Genomic DNA, 27,959 nt, shown 5'->3' with positions numbered 1-27,959 from the left:
TGCTGTACAGATATCTTTAATAGTGTATATACAAATCAACTGTTCCGTAATGCTATACAAGGCAGGAACGTCTTTAAAGGAACCCTGAGCGAAAGGGAGGACGTCGTTTTTGTTTTACACTGACTGCAATGTTATTTCTGGTGTTTGTTTGCTCTATTGACTAATAAAGGAACATGCTAAGAACAGATGTTAAAGTGAAACCCGGCTTCCTTTCCGTTTGCAGCTCCTTTAAAAACCGAGGGAGAAGAGTTCTGCCCCATCAGCCTCTGAAAGAGATGTTTAACATGGTAGAGAACAAGCCGAGCCTGAGTTACCCAAGACAACCAATTCCTGTAGCAGAAAGAGTGTCTTCTGTCATCAAAAAGAGCCATCTGGAAGAGCGCTGGCTCCCTGCCAAGAACAACCCTTTAACAACTGCTCGTGGCGCACTGTAAGGAGGAATGTTCATAACGGCACAACCTGGAGTGTTGGTAAAGGGCCTATCGGAGGAGCAACGTACTCCTCCTCCCTCAGCAACCGCAGAAGGATGTTCTTCTTGTTCTTTGGCCAGTTATAAATGTGAGTGTTCTGCAGCCAGGTAGGCACGTGCTCCTGGAAAACAAGGAGAGAAAAAACCAGAGAGAAGTCCCATAAATCCTGCTGAATCTGTCCCAGAGCCTTGCAGATTCCACTGGAGCCTGCCAAGCAAGATTGCGTTTTGTCTGTTCTCAGCACTTCCCGTAACAACAAGAAATTTTAATTTGGCTTCAAAATTGTATTTGGGTTCCTAAGTAAATGAACTCGGTGTGATCTCACAGCTTGCCTGTCTCTCTTTCTTTTCTGCCATCATGTTGGCTAATTTCACTGTGTTTCGAAGGGATTCTGAGCTCAGTGACAGGCATCTACAGGCTGGTGAAAATAAACACTGAGAAAAGGGAGGCGTTTCGGTGCCCCTCCCAGGATCCACACTGTGTGTTCAGCCTTGAGAAGAGAATCAGTAGGGAAGGTGCAGGACCACGGGAGCACCTGGTAGCCTTCTCCTCCCTCCCCTTGCACCTTCCATCACCAAGCATGGTGTCTCCTGGCCACCTCCTAAGCTGAAGGCTGAGGCTGATGCTGAGCTGGAGGAGAGGCTCCAGATCATTCATGGTCAACCTTCCACCACCCCCAGTCTGGGGGAGATGCAGCATTTCAGAGGGGTTGGTTAATGCCCATCAACATAATGAAGATGGGACCACCATGGCCCTGGGCAGTGACAGAGGGTTGATGCAGAGGAGCCTGCCCAGACCTCATGTTCCTGCATCACCACAGCCTTGGAAGGTTGTCTGTAGGACAACCTGGATGTGTAGGGCTGAAGGGCTACATTCATTCCACTAATTAAAAGAGGAATGAATATCTTTATTTAATTATTTAATACAATGAAAAGATTCTTGACCAAAACCAGCTCATGGCCACTGTGGAGATGAAAATTTCTTTTTAGAGAGGTGTCATTGGACATACCAGAACACAGCTAAAGTGAGACAGGGGGTAAGCAACATGAGCAGTCAAGACATCCAGCACTGGACCTCCTATTTAGCAGGACACTATCTTCCCAAGGTGGCCCCTGTTAGGAACAGCACAGTCCCTGTCAAGCCAGTGGAGACGGCTCCACAACAGAGCAAAAAGCTGTTGGCACACACCATGGCTCTGGTGTCTCGCCAGGGGATGCCCTGGCATGAGCAGCACATGTCCTGCCTGCCAGCAAACAGCCTAGCTGCAATCCAAAGCTTTCATTCCCAAGCCTTGTGCTTCTCAGACTGGCTGTCCTTTCCTGGGGCTGTACAGCAGCCGGAACCAGGCATCGTCACTGCCACTGCTTAGGGAGCAATTTGTGTTAATTGGTGTGACGGCTTTGTTAGATCTACAGGATTTACGTCTAAAGGGGGAGGTGAGTGACCCAGGTGCCTACAGACCCATCAGACCCATCCCACACAGGCTTCTGAATGAGCGGCTTGGTGAGTGGCAGAGGTATCTCACGCCTGGCTTCCCGCTTTCTCCAGTGGCAGAGAAGGCAGAGGCTTTGGCAAATGGTCTCCCTAAAGAGGAGGTTAAAAATACTGCTCTTCAAGGTGGACACCCCACTACCCAGCGAGGGTTGGTCCCACAGCATTTGCTTTGGTAGGAGCATGAAGATTCCTTGCTTCCCTCAGGTCTGATTTTGCGTAGGAATGGCTTTTAATCCTTGGGAACTTAACTCCTTTGACAAAGCTGTTTGGCCAGGGGATTCAAATGTTAATGGGAGAAAGATAATGATGTGTGCATGCTTGTTATTACCTAAAATTTGGTTTTTTTACTAAATCTTGTTGAGCTGTCGAAGGAAACGTGGTAAGGTACAGCATGGGTTTACAGAACGAGCCCTCTCTCTGTCTTTGATAAGAGACTACATTTTTGTGGGGAAGAAAGTGCAGTAGATCTAGTCATTTTGGGCTTCAGCAAAGCATTTGATAGAGGTCTGTCCACCTGGGAAATCATTAGTTAAGCTTGAAAAGATGGAAATTACTGTGAGAAACGTACAGTAGGTAAGAAACCAGGGAGTGGGGATGTAACGAGAGAGGCATTATCCACCCAGAGATGGGCTCTGTGCCTTTCTTCCAGAACTGCTCCTGCAGCCAATTTCATTTAATATCCTCCATCAGGAACTTGGTGTGAAAAGCACCTGCATGCTGATCCACTCTGGCAGCAACGTTACCTTGAGGGAGGTGTGTAGGGGTAACTATGGCCGCTGTTTTGGTGCAGGAGGAGAGCAGGGAATGCCAGAATGGGGCTTTCCTTTGCCACGTGGTGCTGGCTGCCATTGTGGGTGGGAGTAATGGGAATAAACAGCCCTTTTAATCTTTTAAATTTAGCTGTGTATCTGTAAGCAGAGAGGAAATTCTCCCGCTGCCACAGAGAGAGTATTTGATAACTCTGACGATCAAATTGGTAGGATGAGGATGGAGCATATTAGTGCAGAGTCCAGGCAGTGTGTTCAGGTCTGTGCCTGCAGAGCCTGGATGGGCTCCCTATTGCCTGACATCAGCCCCACTCACCTCACCCCTCTCCTCCAGTTGCTTCCCTCTGCCAGAGGAGTCTCCAGCATGGGGCAATCACAACCTAATGCTTTGGTCATTGGGTGACCTTGACCAGGAGGACATGTTTCTGTGGACTTGATGCAAGCCTTCAACCAGCAAGGCCCAGGTTTCCTTTAGCAGTCTAGGATGGGAAGCTGGAAATGCCAGTTCCACCTTAACTGCATGTTGTGCTTTTCCTCTCATTATTTAATTTCCAAATGAACACTCGTTGGATCACACAGATCCCTGCCCATTGGTGGTTGACTAACTTTCATATGCTAGCAGTACTTATGATGGGCTTCCTATGAGATGAACTCCCCAAATGAGACCTTCCAAAGCTTGCTCCCCTGTGCTTTTCCACTGCCAGCTACAGTGGTACTTGAACACATAAAGGACAGTATAAAAAAAGACAAAATGAAAGTAATTTGCCTGCTGACATCATCCAATTGTACATATACATGGCACTTTTCAGATACCTCACCTACCCTGACTGCCCACAGACTTCATTACTGCAACTTGTTCAGGCTCTGGTGCTCTCCTTCCACCCGTAACACCCTCAGTTACATTATCATTAACTACTTTAGATGAAGGTGGGTGATGTACCAAAGAAATGTGTGGAGAGAGAGAGAGAGTGTGCAAAGCTTCACGGCACTAGAACATGCTGATCACCAAAATTCAGATGAGAAAGGCACCTCTCAGAAAACAAAGGGTAATGCAGACCAGAGGGGATGGGCAGGAAGGCAGCCTGGAGCCCGATGCTTTGATAGGAGCAGCTGAATAAACCAACCCTGGGAATTCCTTATAGATCACTGTCTGAGGACCACTGCTATATGCTAAATAGTGTTCTGATGCATAAAGCTCAGCCAGAATTAACTGAGTTTATTGTCCTTGTGTCTGCCTCACAGCCCAAAGGCAGCTACTGAGCCTGCTGGGCCGCTCCTCTCCGCAGCCCTTATGGTGCCGGGTGGCTGCAGGCTGTCTGGCCCGTGCGCACAGCTGGCACTGGAGGGGCCAAGGCCAGGAGCAGTCCTGCTCTTCCCCCTCAGGGCAACCCACAAGGACAGACTGGAAAGTCTGACCTGCCGCTGGATCTGATCAATTCCCACCAGTGCCGCCTCCCAGCTTCTCACAAGCAAGCACCAGGCTGAGATCAGCCAGGAAGGGAGCCGAAGGACACGAAACACCAGACAGAGGTGCTGTCCATTCCAAAGGACCTCACGTGTTTTACAAACTCGTGGACACATTTTCAAATTTCTGAGCTTATATGACACTGGTGCCTAAACCAAGCACTTCATTACACCAAAATCTTCAAGTGTGGTGGGACTTCCCAGCCCTGTGCTTACTGAGAACATTGCTTAAATTCTGACCCAAAATTTGGGCACCCAAAGAAGTGCAAAGAATTTTTACATGGGAGCTGTACCTAGGGGTAACACGACAGCTACCCAAGAGTCCATGCAGCATGTAGCCAGGAGAAGTGAACACAAACACAATACATCCGTTCTACGTTTGGAGAAGAATGAAGCCACTAAACTTCTCTGGCCTTGTGAAAAATCCAAGAGATTCTCTCAGAGCAAGAAAGAAGAGACGGGAATCTGTTGCATTACTTACTTCTTATTCTCAAATGAACCTTCAAAACCAATAAGGAAGGCAGATGAAATTGCAAGTCCTAAAAAAATCTTACTGTTTGCCTTTGATGGGCCCATCAAAGTTCAAGGAATGACCTAGTACTTTAATATTTATTATCCTCTTTATTTTTATATTCTCAACCCACCCTCTTCCTGATCCTCACTTCACATCAGCCATAAATCTCTCCCATCTCACTCATCGGCATCACATCTGGACAAAATTATAAAAGGGTTAATATAAAAGGCATGCTTGCCAGATAGATTGTCTCTCTCCATTTACATTCTTTCAATGCCCAAGACAGTTTGAGTTTTAGCTGTACATTCATCATCAGAAATACATTTATGCACTGACTTATATTGGGGATGAAATGTTTTTTATTTGTATGTACATAAAGCTATAAACCTCTCATGTAAAATGGAGCCACGGAATATTACCGGTGGGATATTGAGAACCAAGGAACTGAGGGTCTGGGGTTTTGAGATCACATCTGGTGCACTGTGATCACATGAACGTGTGCTTAATGATGCGACAAGCATGGGGGGGGGCTGGGGGGGTGTTACCTTTTTGGCATTTGGAAAAAGCACGGGGATGAATCTGAAGTTCATGCTTCCTTGCTGTATAAACTCGATCTGCATCTGGAATAGAACAAATTGCCGGATTAATTCTAATGACACGTTCGTTTTGCTTTGGTGCATCTGAATCCTACGTGCAACAACATTTGTTGCTTCCTGAAACTGCTCTTCTGTTAAGTGACCTGATCTGTCGCTGGTGGGCTCGGTGTCGCTTTGTTTGGCCACTGAACCCGATTTGTCACCGTCACAGAAAGGACAGAGGAAAGACCTGACAGTGTTTCTTAAGCACTGAGTTCTGTGGCCTGAAATAATTGTGGGTTTAGATGCAGCTGCAATCCCAGGAAACCCATCTAGAACTGATAAAGCTTGATTTGACCTGTTCAGTCTCCAACAGGGTGAAAGATTTCAGTGGGAGGGGGCAGCCCTGTGTCCAAACCAGGGCCCAGCTTGTTCCCTGTTCCCAGCTCCATGTCTGAGCTCAGACACAGCCCGTCCCCTGGACTCAGGCATCTCAGGGGGGTTGGGGTAAGGACAGAAAAGTGCTGCTGAGAGCTCATCTGTTGGCAACAGCTTCTGAGAAACGTGACTGCAGGATCCAGCTGGGGAATCAGATGGGTTATTGGGTGAGAAAGGCAGCAAACTGCAAACTCGGGGAGAAAGGATGAGTTTCCTAGCTCTGTGGGCTCTTCTGGGCTGAATGTCCATGCAGTGACTACAGGGATGGCTGTCTGTGATCCCCGATGGTCCCCTGCCACACTGCGCCCCCCAGGAGCCCCCCTTAGCAGCTCTGCCATTCACTTTGCAATTCCACCTTGCAGTAAGCTTTACTGCTGCCCAAAAAGAGACCTGTTACAGGATGGGTGAAGCAAGAGGGGCTGGTTATAGAGAGGAAGGTCAGGCACTGCTAGGTAAGATTGTGCTCAGGGCTTTATGACAGGGCAACAAGGGCTGAAGGAGGTGAAGGAGGGGCAAAAAAAATCCATCAATAAAGAATATGGAGAAATAAGATGAGCATGTTTAATAGGATTTTTCTTCCTTGAACCTCTTAGCAGATGTTAATGAGCATACGGAGCTGATGAGAGGGAGGATTAATGAATTCCAAAGGGGGGTGTTTAACTATGGGGATTAGGGAAAACAAAGCAAAGAACCTGCCATTTGGAGACAGATTTGTCTTTTGAGAAGAAGAGACAGAGCCTTTGTAAAACAGCAAATGCATGTCCTTGCTTACCATCCTGTGGATGTATTTAGTATGTAAGCCGTGTTCATCCCTGTCCAGCTGGGATTCAGCCCCTTCCACATCCTGTTTGTATTTTGGACTGATTGCTATGATTATCATCACTGTCTTCTGTTAGGGAGAAAAGCACTTTCATGAAACTGGGAAACGCGGCGTGTTTGGTAGAGGCAGATCGGAAATCTGCCAGTTGCTGTTTTAAGTGATCTTTATGTTCTTGGCAAACAGGAGAGGATCTCATTCATTCTGGCAGGAAATGCAGGAGAGCTCGAGCACTCGTCCTCCTCATTATTTCTCGAGATCTCATAATATAGAAAATCTAAATGTCAAGAGATGTATTAGCAGCTACCAGGCTGCAGTCGGAATCCCTTGCAATAAAAAGCTACTTTTTACCAGTGCAGAGTATCTATGTATGATACACAGAAAAGTTTTATCTTCAAATTCAGACCTAAATGTTTTCCAACAGCTTATGCAGAAGTGCATCTATTTAACCATCTATGGCTTTCCTGACATAAACCCACTACAGGCAGTTGTCTACGGAAGCTCCATCTAGGGCTCTTGGCAACTGAAATGACAACTTGTCTTGCTGTCCTTAGCAGCGAGGTGAGCAGAGAGGTAGCTGTGCAGAGAGGTGGGCTTCTGCAGACAGCCTGGGCAGGTTTAGGGCTACCTCACAGCAGTGGGCCGAAGACAATGCTCCTCACCTTCCCAAGACAGCCTGGATCCCTGCTGGTGACCTGCTTAATCCCAGCCCCCCACTGAGCTCAGGTTTCCACAGAGGGACCATCCTTCATTTCTGGGAAATGCCTCTCCTTAATGGCAGGCCAGGGAAGAGGCTCAGGAGATGAAAGCCTCCTGCTTGTGTGTTACCTAGGGCCTGTCTTTTATCCCCACCACATCAGGCTGCATAAGGCTTCCAAGTCTGTGGCTCACAGTCAGCCTGGCACCTAATTAACTCTTTTCTTCTGTGCAGTATCAAGGGCATTTGCCCCTCCACAGGGTCAAATATGGAAAGGAGCCATTATCCTTTACACCGACTTAACATACTCCAGAATTGCTTTTGCTGGTGCCTGACAGGCTTGTAAGCACTTACAGATGTTGAGGGTTTGCAGAGACATGCCCAGTTGCACACATCCCCCGCCTGTGTCCGAGCAGTCCCTTCTCCCTCACACATGGAGAGGTTCTGAAGTTGGAAACTGCCTCTGCAGCCAGCAGAGGAAACCCCCACTTCCAGGGCAGGCAGGGAGAGCAGGATCCTCATGTGGAGGCGGGGAATCGCTCTCTGCACATACTGGTCTGTCCCACTGACTGCGCAAGAGTCCCGGGGGACATCTGCCAGTTTGTCTTTTAAGTGATAATGATATTCCAAAGCAAATCCACCCTGGCTCCCAGTTTCAGTACCACCATTACAAACAGTAAGTCCAAGCCTAATTTGTGCTGAAAAAAGCAACACACACGTCTGTGTGGCAGCACACCTAAGCTAGCACACTGGTTTTAGGAAAGCTGGGTGGTACTGTGTCAGATGGTTGAGCTTCCCTTCTGAGGTTGGGGAGAGCCCACCACTTTGTCATCCTGTCCCCCAGCCATGGAGATCTGCTCAGAGTGAATTTTAGAGGCCTGGTGGCTACCCAGCAAGGCACAAATCAGACACCCCATGATGGCACTTGTCTGGCTATAGGATCACATTTGTGTCTGACTGTGCTGGTAAAACAGGACCGCCTGGCTTGATCCTAAAGGAGATGTGCGCTCACTGCTCCTTTGAACTTCAGAGGAAGCTGCTGCTGCAGGGGATTGTACTGGCACCAGTGTGAATCTCTGGTTTACTGATTAGATACCTACAAAGTGATGAGAGCAAATCTATCATGTGACTAACAGAAGACCAATTGCCAGTTTACATCTAGGATGGTTTGTCAGGAAGAACCCTTCTGTCTTTCAGATGGCAACGTAAAAGCTACAGGTGAGAAGAGGGGTTTATATGAGCCACTACTGTGCAGCCTGGGATGAAATACAGCTATCACTTTAAACAAGCATAGCTAAACTCTACTATTTAGAAAGAAGATGGAGAAACAACTTGTCCAATGGCAGCTTCAGGATGAATGTAACAGCCGGCACTGGAATTTGGCAGGAATGCCAGGATTAGCACTTCATTTCTTTGAGAAAGAGCTGTGGGATCATGAGATGCAGAAGCGAGTGAGATATGCCTGTGCTCCTGCTGCAAGGCCTCTGCCATTTCTGTAAGGGCAGGGGAGATGACAATGGGGTCTTATATTCTGATTCTGCTCCTGTTGCTATTAGAATAATTCAACCATTTTCCTCAGGTCACCTCTGCTGTGAACAAGGTTAAATTGCCTTTACATACATCACCTAGGTAGCGCTCCATCCACTTAATGATGTCAATACCTCGTACCGTGTCCTCAAATATATCAATCTGCAAGAGAAGGGAAGTCTGTGGTGAGCATCCTTTCGCCCGCCCTCCCCATTTGGTGGCACTGAAAAGGCACCTGCTCTTTTCTAACACGCACGCTGAATTACCCTAGGAAAGAAACATCACACTCCCCTGTCTCTGTGCCTGCACAACTTCTCCCCTTTCCCTGCAGGCCAGAGCTGGATGGGCACTCCAGGCAGGTGGATCGGGGCTGCTGCAGGCAGCAGCACCTCTAGGCTCCCACTCAGCCAGACGTTTGTCCACCATGCCCTGCCAGCTCCCAACTCCTGGGCATTTTTGCTCATCGGAACAAGACACAACTGCTGACAGCATGTGTTAGACATTCAACCTTTGCAAAATGGCTTTTTTGTGTCTCTGAAAACCTCAAGCAGGCCCACCTTCCTTATCTGTACAGCTGCAAATGTCCACCGTCTGGAAGGGGATACACCCAGTGTCAAATTTTAGCTTTGCCCTGAAATCAGTTTTCAGAGTGTGTGGTAGGAAGTCAGACAGTAACTCAGGCTTCAGCGACAGCTGAGGTGGAAGACTTCATAGCACTGAATATGACCAGCACTGCTCCCTTCCCTGCACAGTCACTAAGCCCAGAAACTGGCAATCAGTGACTGTGACCAATGGCATAAGTATTAACTTCTCCAAATTTTTTGATGGGAGAGTCATGTTCTGGTCTCAAGGCTTTCGTTTTCCCTTTCTGAAAGCAGAGAACACATTGTTTCCCTGCTCTGGGGCCACGTTACTATATATATTATTCTGCAGCACGCTCCAAGAATTGCCTGTCCAGCAAAGGTGCCTTCTGCTCCGTACCTCCATGATGCCCAGAGCTTTCCTTATGAACCAGTCATAGCACAAAACTGCTGGAGGGAAGTACAGTTGCAACCTCTGGAAAAGAATCTTTGATTGGTGGAAATAATTAAGCATGGGCAAAGCCCCCCGCTGAGCCTCGTTCAGCTTAATGACAGCCACTTGCCTCAACGCCTTCCTGAACCGCAGCCAAAGAGCCAAGGCTGAGGGGTCAGGTACCATGTGCTCTTGAAATAAGGTAATATGAATTGAGATTTGGATGAGCACTGAACCCCTGAGCCTCTGTGGATGGTTCCCTTAGAGAAGGCCGTTATGATGAAGCAGAGTCATGAGAAGTTAAGGGAAAATCTGGATGGTTTATGGGATTAGACAGTAGGACAGAGGTTTTTATTCAGGCTGGTGATTTCAGAATCCCTTTTAAAAGTCTAACAAAGCAAATGAAACCATGAGAGGGGCTGTTTCGTTGTGTGAAACACACTGATTTTAGATCATTTTTTAGGAGAAAGGTATTCACACCCTGAAGAACCTGAAATGTAATAGCAGTGCAGATAAAAAGCTGGGATGGGATGAACATGAAAATTGACCTTTTTTAATACTGGTATTACAGCTCAAATATGAGACAATGTTAATGGAATAGCTCACAAAACCTCAGACTATTGCCCATCTGGTATCTGATGTCACTAAATGGAATTTTCCAGTCACTACTGAAACATATTTCAAAAGATAAAATTCAGTTAAAATGTGAGAAAACAAAAAGGCAAATGATGTAAGTTAAAACTTGTAAAGCCAAGGCTAGTTCAATCTATTTTTACCTTTTTTAATGTACAAAATGCAATAAGAAACATAAAAACATTTAAATGGAGCACGTATCGCCTCCGCTTTTTAAAATATTCCTCTTCTCTTCCCTGGTTGCAAGGCATTTTCTCCAGAAGGAATACTTACAGCAGTTTGAAATCCATTTACAAGCAGGAAGTTTACAAATTTCATAACCTCCACCGCCGTGTCCACCGAATAGGTTATAAAGACCTTGCCTAGGAGAGAGAGTCCATATGAATATCCAATGCGTTAAAATACACCACTTGGAGGGGGAGACTTTAAATTTCACAACCCTCCTTCTCCACCATGCCATAGGTTCTGCCCACCTACAGCTCACCCTTCGGATTATTTACAAAACCAATGTGGGGTAACACAGTGGTTTGGGGTTGAACTCAACCCCCCCATGCAGAAACCTTGGTTTAGATTGAAGTCCCTGCTGCCTTAATGCCCCTGTGGAAGTTGAAGAGGGTAACACCTCCCTGCTGCTCACTGTGCCCTGCTGCCCCCAGTCCTTTGGCATACATGTGGTACCACTGGGCCACCAGCACGGGCTGCAACCAGCACAGCTTTTTGCCAGATCTCATCGCCGGAGAAGCTCTTCCGCACACCATGCCGCATCAGCTTATGGCAGTGTTAACCCCCAGCTCAGGCACGATGGATGGCTGATGACAGCAATGTCTTCAGCTGTCCTCACCATCATGGAGTTTTCTTACTAATTAAAGAATTACGGATCCATAAATTGGGGTAAACCAGCTGGGTAATCTCATCCAGCTGTTGCGTGTACCGCAATGACACAAGCCTATCCAGTAATTCCCGTAGCTAGGACACGCTAACCGGTAACGTAGGGTTTACCCAAGAGTGGTGTCTGGTGTCGTAACTCACTCCCACAGGCCAGAGAGGTGAGACTCACTGGTTTTGAAAGGTGATGCACAAAATGGAAGATAAGGGAAAAATCAAAAGCTCCGGAGAGATGTGCAGGACTGAGAGCAATGGCGTGTCTCACCCGCTAGCCAGCGTAGCATTAACAAGGAAGCCAGTTTTCTGAAGCATGACTTAACCCCAAGAGTTGAAGGTGAAAACATTTCAGGGGCAGCCAGCGCCTGTGCCACCCTCAGCCCTCACCATGAGCCCCTGGCCCACAGACCTCCCTACTCACCAGGTCAGGGAGAAGCTGAGGTCAAGAGTTGACATTTTTGCCTGGTTTGGGACAGGCAGAAACACTTTACCCCCAGGGCTTTCTTTGTTATTACTCTTTTACTGTAAGCTCCAGTGCCTCCTGCCTCAAAGGGACATCCTGTTTAGCAAGAAGTCATGAAACCAATCTAAACAGTATTTGCTTTTTGTAAACAAAATAACAAGCAATTAATGACAATTATGTTTGCAGGATTCAAGGGGGTAATTCCACCCCACCAAACATGAATGCTCACACCCTACAGATGTGATGACACTCAGTATTTTCTTTTCTTGTTGTCTTTGTGTCTTAATGTCCTTCCCCCTGCCTTTTCTCCCCTGGAGCTTTCCCACCTAAAGCTGTCAGGCTGTGCTGTAAAATCTTGCACAGAACAAATTTGCTAACCACTTACGCAACTCCTCCGGCAAATTGCTGGTTCTCAGCGTTCCTCTGGCTGCAGGGTTACTGAGAGGTCTTGGGACAGCAGCTGGAGATGGAAAATTGTCAGAAGGACAACAGCATGCTTCATCCAGGCCACATGCCTTGGGGGGAAGCTGACCATTAGGTAGCTGGTTGTATAGCTGGTTTCTACAAAGAAAAGCAAGCGACGATGTAAAAAATATTTCTTTTCAGGTAAAATTGAGACTTTTCTTTCTTTTAATAACACACTAAGATCTTTATCTGCCTATCAGCTAGGAAAAGTTCATGTAGAAATGCTTGGCTTAGCATTTCTACTTAGTTATTACTGCATTTTTTGAACAGATACCTTCGTGACAGTCTACCACAAGACACAGTTTATTGCAGAAGCGACGTTAGCCACAGGAAGTAAAAGCACCTTGTAGCTGACAGCTGTTCAGTTTGCAATTAGCAGAAGCAAAGGTCATTTCTGAGTGAGAAGTAATGCGGTGCTGTGGATGTTCTTACGCACATACGGGAGCAGGGTGGCACTCAGGTAACCTCTTCCCATTATCTAAGGGGCGTTTCATGCCACCTCAGATGCTCTTGGGACAACCTGTCCAGCACAGAAGGCACAGCGTGAGGTGGGGGTAGAGGGCTTTCCAGCTTCAGCTCTGGCACAGCTTGGAGGATCTCCAGTGCTGGACAAGACTCAAAGGTTTGCTGAAGGGAACAGTATTGATTTCTTGGCCAGCAACACCAGACCAATGAGGATTTCTGACGTTAGGTATCTGCGCTCTGGACCTGCAATAACCTTGCCTGACATCTCCACTCTAACAAATAGAGAGAAAGGAATGACTCTAGGAAGCTTAACAGTTCTTGTCCTGCTAATGTTTGCCTTCAGAGCTGAAGTCAATAGGAAGGGGAGCCTAGACAGCTGTTTACATGAGGTGTGCTTTGAGTCTGCTGGGCTGAATCTACTGGACAGGCGTTAGGTTTCTCTGAGAGCCTTTCCCCACAGAGCAGTGACGTTTAGTCAATCAAGCCCACTCTCTTTTTTTCCCTTTGCCGTCCTTAAATGAATGATGACAGCCTGGTCACAGCATGTTTTCTGTTGTCACATTAAGATTGGGTTTATTCATTTTGGTACAGATGTTTTCTGTTACAAAATGCTCTATAGGCAAATATTAACAGCATATAACTGCCGTTCCCGAAATCAGCATGCAAACAGCAGCTACGCAGCCACAGGACAGGCTCCGCGTACGCCGGGTTTCTTTTGGCAGGAGAAAATAACCAAAACAAGGCAACACGTCCCTCATCAATAGCCACAGCCAACTCCTTGGTGGCTAATTTACAGCTCTTCCCAAAGCTTCACCTTACCTAACAAATATGCCAGAAATTTGGAGTCTGCTTAGAAATGTTACTACTGCAAAGGATACCCGCCATTCCTCAACATGTTTACATCTTCATACAAACTCCAGTACAATTCTCTCTGCTGCAGGTACTGCTTTACCTTGCTGCCACTTTTCTGTCACCCCCCTAACTCTTTACAGGTCAGAGCAGCCCAATAATTGCAGCCATCCACCCTCTTTTGTCCCATCGTTCTCCCAGTTTCCTGCCAAGGCCATGTCACGTTAAGTGGACACTTTCAATCACAAGATGCCTGTAAGTTCAGCACCTCTGAAAGTATTGTGGCACTTAAGTAAAACCGATCTGATTTCAGATGTCCTTAATACCTGAAGCTTCAATGCATGGACAGTATTTCCCATCTGTTAATGACATACTTATAACGAGGGAGATATAAGGCCTGGTAAATTAATATTTGAAAGCCAATCAAAAAGCCCTGGATGGAAAGTGCTAGGCATGTGGGGCTTCATTACAACACGACAAATCATACAGAAGGCTGCAAACTGCAGCATAGAGATGCATCTGCAATGGCTGAGATCTTCTCCCTTTCTCTCTGAGCTACAGAAGAGTTAAGAAGGAAATCACTGGAAGGCAATGATTGAGGCGTCCCAGGCTCATGCTGCGTAAAGCTGAAGACTGCAGTGAGACACCGGATTGACCTTTGCTCTGGAGCAGGAGAGCTCTAAGGTTTCAACTGAGATATTTTTTCAACCCCTCATCCCTTTAACCTTCAAGCATTTATCTTCCTTAACATGTGCATTTAAGGGTGTGCTGCAACAACATATCAGGTATCCGGCTTTGAAGTTCTCTCCAGTAAGGTCAGGCCCCTGCTGGGTGTAAAACAGCAACTAAAGAAAACTACCCAGCGTCCCGCATGTACCCCCGCAGTCTGGGCACGCTGACGTTGTTACCAGGCTTCAGAGTGACTGGTTGAGAGCCCACAGGATCAGATCAGAGGAGCTTCCCCCCCCACACACAACCCACCTGCCCTGAGGGGTACTTACTGGAATCGAGGGGGACCAGGGGAGGAGCAGGTCCTCTGGGGTGGTCGGTCTCCTGTGCCCTTGGGAGCATGAAGGTTTGTGTAATTTGGGATGACTTGCTGGGCTGGGCGGATAACTCTTATGCAAGGTCCAGGAACAGGAGGAAGTGGTTGCGATGGATGTGCGAAATGTTGGTAAGGCGCTCTGCCATCTGGGAGGGGGAGAGAAGAAAGGCAGCAACTATCATTTCAGCCAATACATTTTTGCCTTGGTTCGTGTTTAATACTTTCCAGGCACGTCCTCCTTCACGTCTCGGGAAACTGAGCACTTTGGAGGCACTTGCAGGTATCTTGGTCTGAAAGAAGCCAGATTAAGGAATGTTTTACAGTATGAAGGTTCCTATTTTCCATTTGCATACGGATCCCTGCCCTGGGCTGTTGGGACAACTGACAGTTAAACATTGAGGGCTGCTTTGTCCCTGCACTTCCAATGCTTCAGTGTTCTTTGGGTTTTGTTGGGGTTGTTTTTTCTTTAATTTTAATTTCTTTTTGGCAATAACTTCTGAAAATGAATCATCCCAACGTTCTCATGAAAGCAGATGCAAAATCCTGGAACAAATCAGTTTGCAACACTAAGGCTAAACAGACTGTGATTATTGTAAATGAAAAGAGAAAAAAAATAATCTCTTGGTTTGTTACTTCACCCTGTATGAATTTTCTGCCTAAGCGACCTTTTAAGGCCTTGCTCCCGCTCCTGTTCCCATCCAGGAGGCTGCAGGGGAAGCCCAAAGTGACAACTTTTCCCAAGTAATTCTGAAAAAACCTTACTGCTGCTGGCCACGCACACGTAATGCTGTTTAATAACCACCGTAGAGCGGAACTGTTGGGATAAACTGTAAAGGAAAGCAACGTGAGCTGTTTGTTTCCCAATCGGGGAAAACTTTTTCCTCTCCCCGGGTCTTTCTGCTTGCAGTTTTCATTAGGCAGCAGCTCTGTGCACTTTCAAGCTGCTGTGTGCAGATCAAAGTCCAGCCTGGCAGAGCTTATTAGCGCTGCATGATTACGGTGTTATGAGCTGGCTCTGAAAGCTGCAGTACTCAGCCACTCCTCTTTCCCCCACCCCGACTGTTTTTTTTTTTAATCCTTTTTAGCTATTTTGGGGTCCTGCTTTTCCTTTTTCTAGCAGCCATGTGGACTAATTTATACTTTTCCTTAAAGGGGAGGGGAAAAAAACCTCACCAAAGATCCCAAAGCTTTGATGAACTAGTCCAATTTCAAGAGCCAATATTGAAAAAATACCAACCAAAGAATAAACCAACCAGCCCCACAACTGCAAAGAGATTCCTGATGAAATCGTGAGTCGACAACATTGTATTTGTTGAGATTATTTTAGGAGATTTTCCTGCTCTCCCTCTTAACTGTTTGCAACAGGGCAGGGAGAGAGAGGCTGGAAGGACAAAACTGAAAGTAAATATGGTCTTCTCATGGATTCTCATGACCAGCTCTAGGGAAGCTGGCAGGGCTCTGGGAGATTCAGTTTGGTTTACAGGTTTTTAGGCCAGTGTTTCACTAGGTTCCTTTGGATCTACCTGGGGCTACAGTATTTTAACGGATGCAGCCACTGCTGTTCAGAAGCCCAGCATGGCTAAGCGTGCATGAGCACACACACCAACAGCTCTCACATATGCCTATCTCAAACAGCGGGCCCTGGGCGCGTGGCATTGCTGTGAGGATTTCTTTGACTTCAGAAGCAGTTCTGCTGTTGTATCTCAAATAGCAGGTGTCCGGAGCCAGCTCAGAGCCTAGGGGCACGATTGCTGTTCCCCAGGAGAGGCGTGTTGCGACACACAAACTGCAGAGCTTTGTTGTGGGTTGCCACTGCCCAACAATTATCTGAAAGGCAAGGAGCTGTCAGGAGGAGATTTACGCTGCATGGGGCATGTGAGAAACAGGAGCAGGGTTGCCAGCTCCTTGGTCCTGACCAAATCTGCTCTAGCCATCTGAGTTTATTTTATTCTTCTTGCCCTCTGGATATGGTTAAAACGGCAGTGATTTTTCTAAAGAAAGCCTTTCAGAGTTTCTGCTTTAAAACAAAATGGCCTCATTCAGTAAATGTCCTACTTCTCGCCTTGCCCATGTGCAGAGGATAAAAATGGAGGTAAATAGTGAAGGGTGTTGTGCAACCAGCTCTTTGTTTGTTGAAAGCTGAACTGAAAGGAGAAGGTACGAAAAGAAAACCAGAGTTTTGCAAATGTTCAGCAGTCGATGCTGATAAATGTCCATCTGTAGCCCCTTCCCCTTTACAAAGTCCCAAGATCGGCGCTGCAAACAGAGGCTCTGATACCCTCTCTCTCTTTCCTGTACCTAATTATAGAGCATTGTTAGAATGACAAAGCTCCTTCACCAGATGTAATATAAATGCTGCAGAGTCAACAGAAGGTTAAAAAGGGAACAAAAAAAAGGGTTATCAGAACAGGCCTACAGTTTTTTATTACAAAGCCAGCCCAAAATGGGCCGGGGGCTCATGAGTCTAATGTAATATAAATTATATTAAAACAATGATATTGGTGTCGAATGTTCAAAGCTCACTTCATAACAGATAAAAATCTCAGTGACTGTAAAGGAATACTAATTAATAGCAGGCTGTAAACTGCATCATAGCCTCCAAGAGCCAAAACACCCATATTGACGGAGTCACATCAGCGCTCGGTGATACAATCACCAGCAGCTGAGAGGGCTCCATTTTAAGTAATGAGCTTTCATTTCAGCTGACAACAGGGGAAAAAAAAAACAGGGGGATGATGGATGTCATGCTCTTTTCACACAGAAATAAAACACATGGGTGAGTTTGGTCATAATGCTGGGAGATACTATTTACAGAGATCAAGGGTAAACTCCCATCCTGATTCTGGCAGGAAATTCTCAACTTTGGGGACCCGAGTGTGAGCGAGGAAATCCACGAAAACAACAGGCATTAAGTTGGTATGGGAGGCTGCTGAATGACTGATGCAAGGAGGAAGGAAATGACTAGAATATGAAATAACAGCAGGGAGAAGGCTGTGTATGCTCAGCGTGACTGACAAAGGCTAGTTTCTAGGCAAAATCATTAGCCTTCATTTGATGAGTAACTGTGAGGTCTTTAACTTTTCATCTGGCTCAGAGGTTCTGCATCAGAGAGCCTGGCTGCATAAACTGAGAATACGAAATGGACTGCAAATAGATGTCTACAAAGGTTAATAACTGTGTGCTGCTCACAGCCATTAAATACAGTAGGAAAACACCAGCTTGGTGAATGATGGCTGTGATACACCCGGAGCCGGCGCCGTGGGGTGAGCAGTGCTACTCACATGGGCCCTGGGGGTGCTGCTCTGCCGGGCAGCGGTGCCCAAAGCAGCCGTGGGCTTGCGAAGAGGCATTGGGATGAGGCAAGTGCTGGCAATTAGGGCACTGCTGGTGCTCAGGTCCAAAAAACTCTCTGGAGATCAGTGGTCCTGGGAGGTCCTGGGAGTTCAGCACGGATACCAGCGGGAAGGGGGGCTCCAGGTGCCTGATGCCCATGATGTCTCGTGACTGGGAATTGTACCCTGTGTCCACGGTCCCCAGCTCTGCTGGGGGTCTGTTTCCTGAGGGCTGCTGTGACCATGAACTCCCTTGGCTGTTCTCCTCCAGCGAGTCCTTGTGAGCGTCAGACAAGCTCTGCTCTGATTTACTGGAGTTGTGCCCGGTGTCAGCTGAAAGCTGTGATCTTGGCTGCACGCCTGGCTTGTCCATAGCTACAGGATGCATCTTGGAGGGAACTACTCCAGCTATTGATTCACCAGGGGAACAGAAGCGTCCATCTCCATTAGGATGAGTATATTTTGCCCACAAGCTGCTCTCCAGTTCCATGGACGGTGCCGACTGATGACATGCTGGTGCCCTGCGGAGGCATGATGGATCGGTCACAGGCTGAGGCATCTGAGAAACACACAGTCTCTGGGACTCCTCATTCTCTGTATTCCCTCCAGAAGGCTGCAAAGCCTTTTCCAAGACATGTTCAGGAAACGGGGACCACGGCATGGATTCATCCACTTCGACTGGTATGCTTCGACCCACAAAAGTGCCTGAAAAAGTGGGAGAAGAAACACTGTAGATGGACAACCGTACAGACAAATGCCTGTTGTCGATCATGACTCAATGCCTGTGAGCTGGAATACTGAAAAGCAGCATGTATTCTTTACATTTGTATGGTTTTTAAAAAGACAAGCAGAAAACAGCAAGAATAGGCTTGGCTGGATGTTGGCAAAGCAAGAAAGCAGAGGGTGAGGTGGGGTGTAGCTAGCAGAGTTGTCATTTGCACTAACCTGACACAGAAGCCATTTCCAAGTTTTGTAGTCGTGCCGGAAACGAGAGTCAGCTGCCTCACTCCAAGGCCAGGATTTTCCAGCAAACTGGAAAACAAGAAAAAAATAAAAGACTCTTGTGAACACGGTACAGTTCCACACAAGCAATAATCCTAAAATAACTCTATCTGGAGACCAGAAAAGAAATGCCGGTTAGAGTTCTGGAAATCCTATTGTACAAAACAGATGCTTTTATGGGATTTCTGGAACTTACTGTTCTTGCTGAAACTGGAGGGGGGGGGGGAAAGCACACAAACTGTCTCTCTCAGAGGTAATTTCTGCACTTAACAAAAGAGCAGGCTGCTCAGGCCTGGAGGTTTGGCTCAGGCATATTCCACGGAACTCAATCACTTGCAATTATTTCACCCTGGACTTTCTAATAATTGCTTCACACTGATCCCTCAGATCTAAACTTCACCACACACCTAGCTGAGTAATTGCAACTCCAAAGCTCGTCTCCAAGTGCTGCTGATTATTATACCAAACCTCTTCACACAGCGTGCTAATGTATGGCTGTTGTTCTTTCAAATTATTGAAAACTGAAAGACAATTTAGAGATGTTAGTTATGGTGGGGATTTCCCCCCCCCCCCCCCTTTCCTTTGGCACAGGCTTGGTCTCAAACATCAAACTTGTCACTTCCTTTTGGGGGTGCTGCTGGTAAATTCGGTCCAGCCAGGCAACCCCTGATGATGGACACCTCTGCTCCACCTCCGCTCAGAATGTCAGTGGCAGCGACAGGTGAATGTTGAGTGGGCTTTGGGGGTGCAGCCATCTTCATCCTCTTATACAAGGGTGCAGATTAGCCTGCTCCCTGCAAATTTTATCTGTTACTGCGCAGTACAGAGAAACAAGCCTGGTGATCATCTCTTCCCCAGCCATTTTCCATCACAGTGGACAAGCTAAACTTCCAAGTAGGAAAGTTACCAGAGAAAAAGGGACTAAGCACTCAAGCAGCTTGAAAGCCTGGTAAGGAAAGTCAAAATCACAACATGTTTGAGGAGCTTCTAGTGATCCAAGGATTTATCTCAACTTCAGTTACAGTAGCTTGAACAGAAGAGTCAAATGAAGAACATTTTCATATGATCACAGTACTGAAAAGAGTTGAACAAGATCACAGAGAGGTATAAGGCAGTGTCCCAATCTTTACCCTGGTCCCCATAGCGATTCTGTGAAAGCAAATATATGCCTCATGCTGTAGGGCAAGAGTGAGGCTTCATGTTCATGCTGATCAGATTAAACAACATGTATTTCCCTCTGAAAGTACCTCTGGCATAGAAAATTCTGGGAGTAATGTCTGCTGGGAAGTAGGATAAAAAATGTGCTTTGCTGCTGCTCTGCAACATAAATATTCCTCCTCTGTGTAACTTAAAACCCATCTATGCAGAAGATTTACCATATATTCATACACATCCTATGTTATAATAAGCATGTCCACAGGGAGAGTTATCCTGGGATAATTACAGTGGGATAATTATGCTGGTAAATTTTCCCATGTAGGCAAGTCCTCAGAGCAGCTATTAGTTGCACCACCACAGCGAACCCGCTGCTGCTCTGACAGCTGCAGCCCCCTGCATGAGAGCAGAGAGCACTGGGGCTGGTGCCAAACCAGTTCCTTCCCGTACAAGCACCCAGGCTCGCAATCCTGCCGGTCAACTCACCACCAGCACACGTCCCTCCCTGCGGCCGGCATCTCCGTCCCCCTGCGCCACATTGCTAAGGCTGGCCCTGCTCGCTGAGTCACGCCTCTCTCACGGTGATGTGAGGGGAAAGGGAAAGCCTCACGCTCTCACAGGCAGCACAGGCCTGCGCCAGGGACTTGCGCTGCGCGGGCCTGCGCGGCGGCGGTGGCAAAGCGTCCTTCCCCTGGGGCCTCTGGTCAGATGGGAGTGTAAACGGTGACTGCCCTGAGGTGGTGACTCGGCAGGAAAAGGACGGCACGGTCAGATTCGGGGTGTAAAGCTCCCGAGTGATGATGCCCTGCCAGACTGAGAGAAGCTCCTGTGAAGGTCAGGTGTCAAACTCCCTGCCAGGCATCAGCCTTTTGCTCATCTCAACAGCTTTGCAAACCTGAGCCCTGTCTCATCTGGCCTCAGAGTGCCCTCTCAGATGTGCTTTGACTTGTGGATATCTCCATCCATTTGCTCGTAAGTTGAATGATGTGCACTGCAGCAGCACAAATTGTACTGCAAACTCTTACTTCCCTGGCTGAGCATCTCCAGAAAACTTCCATCAGGAGAGGGGTGGCCAGCAGGGTCAGGGAGGTGATTGTCCCTCTCTACTCTGCCCTCGTGAGGCCCCATCTGGAGTCCTGTGTCCAGGTCTGGGGCCCCCAATACAAGAAAGATGTAGAACTGTTGGAGAGGGTTCAGAGGAGGCCATGAAGATGATTAGAGGGCTGGAGCACCTGCCCTACGAAGAGAGGCTGAGGGAGCTGGGCTTGTTCAGCCTGGAGAAGAGAAGGCTGCGGGGGGACCTCATTGCAGCTTTGCAGTGCCTGAAGGGAACATACAAACAGGAGGGGAATCAACTTTTTAAAGGTTAGACAATGACAGGACAAGGGGGAATGGACTAAAGCGAAAGAAGGGAAAGTTTAGATTAGATAGTAGGCAGAAGTTCTTTACAGAGAGAGTGATGAGGTGCTGGAACAGGCTGCCCAGAGAGGTGGTGGATGCCCCGTCCCTGGAGGTGTTCAAGGCCAGGTTGGATGGGGCCCTGGGCAACCTTGTGTATATCCAGGCCTGGAGGCTGGTGGCCCTGCCAGTGGCAGGGAGGGTTTGGAACTCTATGATCATTGGTTCCTTGTGCAAAATTCACCTTGCTGTTCACAAAGCACAAGCTCAGCAGCAGGGTTCCAGGGTACAACTCCACCTCTTCAGCCACATGCATTGTCTGAGCATCCCTCCCATTAGATACAATCCTCAGCCAACACCAAAACATGGCTTTTCCGAAACGAATTTGCAGCACCTCACACTTTGATGGTGTCTGAAGTAGTCACATCAAAATATCAGCAAACACATTGAATTCAGATCCTCTATATTCAATAGCCTTTAGCTGAGCACCGTGACAAGAAGAAGAGTTCTGCAGAGAAATCAAGAACTCAGTCCAATGCTCAGTGAAGGAAATGACAATCCCTCTGTTGGCTGCAGTAGGTTTTGGATTCAGTGTCAGATGGGATTTAAAAGTTACTGAATTCCTTCACCGGCTACAACCTCCAAACATTCTGGTCCCCTCCTTTTGGCTCCACTGCTACCACCTGGCTATCTGTGAAACGGATCTTACACGGACTGTGAGAACCTAATGAAAGGTACAATGTGTGAAGAAAAAAATTCAGGCCTGGTTTCTTCCAGTTTTTTATTTTGTGTGTTTACTCTGTCTTTTGGAGGGTGTCCCTGCCCTTGGCAGGGGGTTGCAACTAGATTTTCTTTAAGGTCCCTTCCAACACAAAGCATTCTAGGATTCTATATTATGAGTTAATTAAACCACATTGCAAATGATCAGATAACAAACTCTTTCAATGGCTTACCTCAGAATACTTTAAAAATGTCTGTCCTATTAGTTTAGCCCTCTGAAAGGATAAATGCCTCTTTATCTCTCAAATCAACTTATATATTTAAGTGACAGCCTTATTTCCTTCCTGTAACATGAGCTAAACATGAAAATTACTCCAAATATCTGAGTAAATATAATTTGGTCAGACAGAAGGGAGACCTGGTTCCATCGATTGTGTTTTTACCTGCAAAAGCTTCTAGAGTTTTTGGTTTGGTGTAATATGATTTTGCTTAGACCCTGCTGCAGAATAGCTGAGCAGCAAAAGCTGAGCTTCGATACCCACACACAGCCCCTGCTCCCATGGGGCTGAGGTAGGAAGTGCAGAGGGGCTGAGAGCTTTGATGTTGAAATGTCATTAAGGAGGAAAAGTGACTTCATCCTCCTCCTCCCTCAGTAGCCCTGGTTGGAAAGAGAAGCTCTTACAACAACAGAGCTTTGTTTGTAGAGCTGGCCCTGAGGATAAATTAACCCCAGGACATGCTGAAGGCTTTTTGAGCAATGCTGGCAATGGCATGTGGATGGGAATTCCCGAGAGAAATCCCCACGCTGATTCAGAAGCATCTTCCTCCAACAGCAGTGCTTCAGGATGTTGTTTCTGCTCTGCTGAAGAGCCTGTCTTTTGGAAAAAGACCCAATGCTGAGCCCATCATCCTGGTATTTTATGTTGCTTTGTGCTGTGCAGTCTCATTAGGTTTCCTGTGACTTTCCTAGTTTGCTTTCCCTGCAAGCAGACTTATACGCACAGGACAGAAAAAGCCACTCGCTGAGGTCTCCCGCGTTGAAGAATTAAAGGGAAGGAATGCTTCAGCATACTGAAATGCCCTCAGAAACCTGTAGCCTGATCCGTTTTCTGGCATGGAGACTGCTGGAGAGTGTAGATCGAGCCCAATCTCATTTCCAAAGACGCTGCAGCTTCAAGTCAGATCATGACATTGCCAGAAAGTTTCGAGAATTTAATATCCCCCCTGCACCTAGGAGTATGCAGGAGATTATGGATAATCAGCTGGAGCCGCTGCATATATTCCTGCTTGTAATAAAGGGGAGAGGCCCTCCCTAAAGGGACCTGGACTGCTCTCAAAAACATCAAGGGAACTCCTTAAAACCCCATCTCCTTTCCTTCCTTCCTCTGCTTATATACCCAGTTCTGTAATGTGCATTAATTCAGCAAATAACCTTCCCGGGTTGGTGCATGGTGACCCAAGCTCCTGGGAAGAAACCCCATCCCAGCTCCCTTGTGAGGCTTCCCACACCTGGAGAGGTTCTTCCACTGCTCCTGCCAGGGAGCCAGGAGAGGCGTGCCCAGCCCTTCTGCTCACGACCAGCCATAAATGAAGGGGAAAAAAATTCTTCTGCAGGTCAGGAGAGATGGGCCTGAGCACCTGAGTTGGAAGCAAGGGGCAAATCCCCCTTAAAAATGTCTGATGGAGGCAAGGGGCTGGCTAGGGAGAGGAAGGGTGTTGGGCCTGGGCTCATCTGTGCAGTTTTCTTGCGGCTGATTGTGAAATCCATCAGGTATTTCATCTGTTTCCCAGCACCAAGACTTGTCAGGCTGCGATGTCCCAAAACACACACGCTATCCACAGATCTGCTTTTGATTAGAAAACTTCTCTCATGAAGAAGCAGGAGAGAGACTCTGCAGCATGAGCATAGCTGCGCTCCTCGTTACTTCCAGAGGAAGATCTTAGCTCTTTTAATCAGTTATACCTGCCCACATTGTTAAAAAGAAAACACTAGTATGAGAAAGAAACCTCACCTTCCTTAGTGCACAACACACAAGGGAAAGGTTTTTAATTCACCAGTCATGGTGTTTCTGAAGTGGCACAGGTAGAGATTGAGGCAAAGCTGAGATCACAAAGGGTGGGGATGGACAGGAATTCCTTCATTTTCCAAATATTTCTGGTGTACTTTGTTGGCCGAATCCTTTAAGCTCCTTGGTGCTGCTCGATATCCATCTGCAGGACGGGACTAAGTGGATGTGGAATTTGCAAGGTACTGTGAAGATGCACACGTTGAACCTGCAGCAAACACTGTTGCTGTAGGGTCAGTCAAGCCCAAGTGCCTAAACACACTTCAACTTAAGTGCAGTTTCTCTACAGAAACACTAGACACAGCTTTCCTCCAAAACCCCCTGACAAATCCTTTTACGAAGCAAGTGCAAATGTGGGAACTGTTTTGGGTCTATAACCTAAATAAACACAGCCAGAGAAATCCAAGCTCCAGAGTTTCACACTTCACCATGAAGAATTTTGGCTGCTGTCATCACGGACACTTACCCTGTCCCTTGAGTACCCTCCACAGCGAAGACTAAGGCAACTTGTCACATTCCTAGCTCAGATTTTAAGCCCTCTAGGGCAGGTAATGTTTATTTTTACGACTTCTGGAAAAAGTAAAAAAAGAATATGAAAACAACATTTCTCTTCCACACTGACTACAGGGTTGCTCTTACGTATTTTCTGCAGCCGCATCATGCAAGTCACAGAATCACAAGGTTGGAAAAGACCTTTAAGATCATCAAGCCCAACCACTCTTGTCCTAAGCTAAACCAAATCCCTAAGTACCTCATCTACCCTTTTTTTTAAACACATCCAGGGATGGTGACTCAACCACATCCCTGGGCAGTCTGTTCCAGGCCCTGACAACTCTTTCAGTGAAAAATGTTTTTCTGTCATCTAATCTGAATTTGCCCTGGTACAGCTTCGTGCCATTTCCCCTTGTCCCATCTCCTGTCACCTGGCTGAAGAGACCATCACCCACCTCCTGTCAGGTAGTTGTAGGTGGTGATAAGGTCTCCCCTCAGCCTCCTCTTCTCCAGGCTAAACATTCCCAGCTCCCTCAGCCACTCCTCATTGGATTTGCTCTCCAGCTCCTTCACCAGCCTGGTTGTCCTTCTCTGGACTCGCTCAGGGACCTCAATGTCCTTCTTATGGTGAGGAACCTAGAACTGGACACAGGACTCGAGGTGTGGCCTCACCAATGCGGAGTACAGGGCACAATCACCTCCCTAGACTTACTGGCCACACTGTTTTTGATACAAGCCAGGATGCCATTGGCCTTCCTGGCCACCTGGGCACACTGCTGTCTCATATTCAGTCTGCAGTCAACCAACACCCCCAGGTCCTTCTTCGCCTGACAGCTGTCTAGCCAGTGTCCCCCAAGCCTGTAGCGCTGCATGGGGTTGTTAAGTCTACACAAGCCAGGAGAACAGGAGAACATACTCCTAACCATCCCCGTGCAGCAAACATCATGTTTCCTTTCACAGCACTAATGTTGTTTCGCTGGGCAATCCGTGGTGCAAAGGCTGGCGCAGGCCTGATGGGTTTTGCCTCTTTAGCACAGATATCAATACACACGTAATAGGAAATAAGTAGTAAGAAACTACTAGAAGTGCAACATGCTCAAGCAGGATCCAAGCAGGCATCTCACACATAGGTAGTATTCCATGCCAGTTTTCTGATGGTTGTGAAACATGAAAATGTCTGCAATGATCTTAGGTATCCTTAAAAATGTGTTTGTTTCCCAGAGATTATTTCCCACCCATTTCTGACGCTGATAAGACCCCCATAGCCACTGAATAATACCCAAAGTGGGATATGCCACAGCCCTGGGACATCTAAAAATCCTGGCACAAAATTGGGGCCAGCTGAGCAGAGCTGGATGGGGGTGGGGGGCACGGGGGACCACCCTGAGAGGCATAAATCTCCCCAGCCTGCTTTCCTATAGCTTCATGCTTCACATTGGAGCTTTTGGTTCCTAATAAGGGAGAACCTCCAGCACGTCGCGGGGCTGATGTATCCCTCATCCCTAACCACTCTCCCCATTCTGCAGCATGAGGGTTGCGGGATGCGTGGGTGGTGGGAAGGCACGGGGAAGCCTGGGGGACCTGCAGCATCTCCCTCAGCTGGCGTGAGAACAGCCTCGCTCACTTGCTTTCATGTAACGTGCAGAAATGTACATATCTTTCAGACACGTACCCTCTGTTAAACTTCAAAAGCTGCTGCTGGGGGTGGAGGGCACTGACAGACACGAACACCATAATTGCACATGCCTTGTTTCCTGCCTTAGAAAGGCAAAAAGAAAACCCAACTCTGTTAAAAAAAAAAAAACACCAACACAAAAAACCAACCCAACAACCCAGCATGCTTCAAGACACTGACAGTGCTCAGCAAAAGCAAGCCCGACCTCAGAGGCTGGTGGCATCACAGGCAGCAGCACAACTGGCAGACACTTGCCAGCAGCCAGTGGCACTGGCAAGCACTTGCCAGGGTGCCAGCCCTGCTGCTTGTGCCCCTCTCATCCCTGTCTTTGGCACTGTCCATGGCAGGGCTCACAGCCCTGTCTGGTGGTGGCAGGGCATCCCTGCCTGCATGGGACAGCACAGACACGGCCAGGCCAGGCCAGGCCTTGAATGGCCCCGGGGCTTGAAGGAAATGGGAGTTTTTGGTCTGGTGGTCACTGGTTGTGGTCGAGGATCAGTAAGCCCAAACGTTGCCATTGCCCAGTCAACGCTAGCCCTACAAAACCAGCACCCTGAAAGAATCGGTTAATGTGGAAAACTAGAGCGGGTTTTACACAACTGATTTTATCCTAATTAAAAAGAAATACTACTGGCTTGCTCCCACTGTTTCCATACCAATGCCAAGGAGGAGGATGGTGCAAAAGGGGTTTACAATCCAACTCTCCCACCCCAGGTCCATCTGACCTGTCCTACACTGCCATGGGGCAGTTGGCAAGGGCAGAGAGAGAGAGAGAGAAGAGGGAGAAAATAGCAGAAGAGAGGGGTGGGAGAGAGAAAGGAAGAGGGGAAGGGAGAGAGGAAGGGAGAAGGGAAGGGAGAGAGCCAGTGAACCACCTTGAACTTGCGCAGTAATGCCAGGCGGGAGCAAGCTCAGGCCTGGCTGCCAGGCACTGCCAGGCAGCTACGTCAACAGGCAGGCCAACATTTCCACACCAGGCGTGTCCGCTCCCAAGTGTTTACCCCTAAACCCTCCTGATTAAAAAAAACCAACAAACCCCAACAAAAAAATCAACCAACAAACAAACAACAAACAACCAAACTGCAGTGAAACGGCTGGAACATGTTGTAACCATCTGTGACGCGCAGGCTATCATTACACCAGAAAGGGGGAGAAAGGGAGCGAGGCAGCACTTTGAGGGACAACCCCCTACTTCCCCCCCACACACACCTCCCCCCCCCCTTCCACCCCCCCCTTTCCCGAGAGCCAGAAGTGGGTCAACAGCTAATTACAAACAGGGACGGAGCACGGCGGCATGGCCGGCCCTTCTTACCTTGCGGGCGAGGGAGGCTGACGCCGAGCTGACCGAGGAGAGGGAGGGCTGACGTGCCTCCTGCACCCCCGCCGCTCTCCCGCCGCGCCCGGCTCTCCTTCCTCCCTCGGCCGGCCGGGGCGGGCGGGTTGGTTAGTTCGAGGGTTGGTTGTTGGGTTTGGTTTGGTTTGGTTGGTTGTTGGTTTGTTGTTTTTTTTTTTTTCCCCTTTCCCTCTTTTTACGACACCC

General features: G+C 47.7%; 1 protein-coding gene across 5 annotated transcripts; it reads right to left on the bottom strand.

The window, feature by feature from the left end:
* Nucleotides 1-27,959, bottom strand: TRAF3IP2 (TRAF3 interacting protein 2). 5 transcript variants are annotated; one of them, XM_084261817.1, is made up of 9 exons: nt 27,732-27,959; nt 17,861-18,943; nt 14,536-14,725; nt 12,141-12,316; nt 10,684-10,772; nt 8,857-8,925; nt 6,495-6,611; nt 5,255-5,329; nt 1-591 (listed from the first exon to the last, which is right to left on the bottom strand). In XM_084261817.1, exons 2-9 carry the CDS (start codon nt 18,681-18,683, stop codon nt 445-447), a joined length of 1,686 nt encoding a protein of 561 aa, XP_084117943.1. In that variant the 5' UTR covers nt 18,684-18,943; nt 27,732-27,959; the 3' UTR covers nt 1-444. The 5 variants fall into 5 exon arrangements, 4 of the variants coding, with proteins under 4 accessions (XP_084117943.1, XP_084117944.1, XP_084117945.1 ...); XM_084261818.1 differs by lacking the exon at nt 6,495-6,611; XR_014617186.1 differs by lacking the exon at nt 1-591 and having other exon boundaries at nt 5,254-5,329; nt 8,862-8,925.

This window comes from Gallinula chloropus (assembly GCF_964237585.1).
Source record: "Gallinula chloropus genome assembly, chromosome: 3".
Classification (NCBI taxonomy): domain Eukaryota; kingdom Metazoa; phylum Chordata; class Aves; order Gruiformes; family Rallidae; genus Gallinula; species Gallinula chloropus.
Note: the sequence above shows the minus strand (reverse complement) of the source record. Positions and strands in the feature narration are given on the sequence as shown.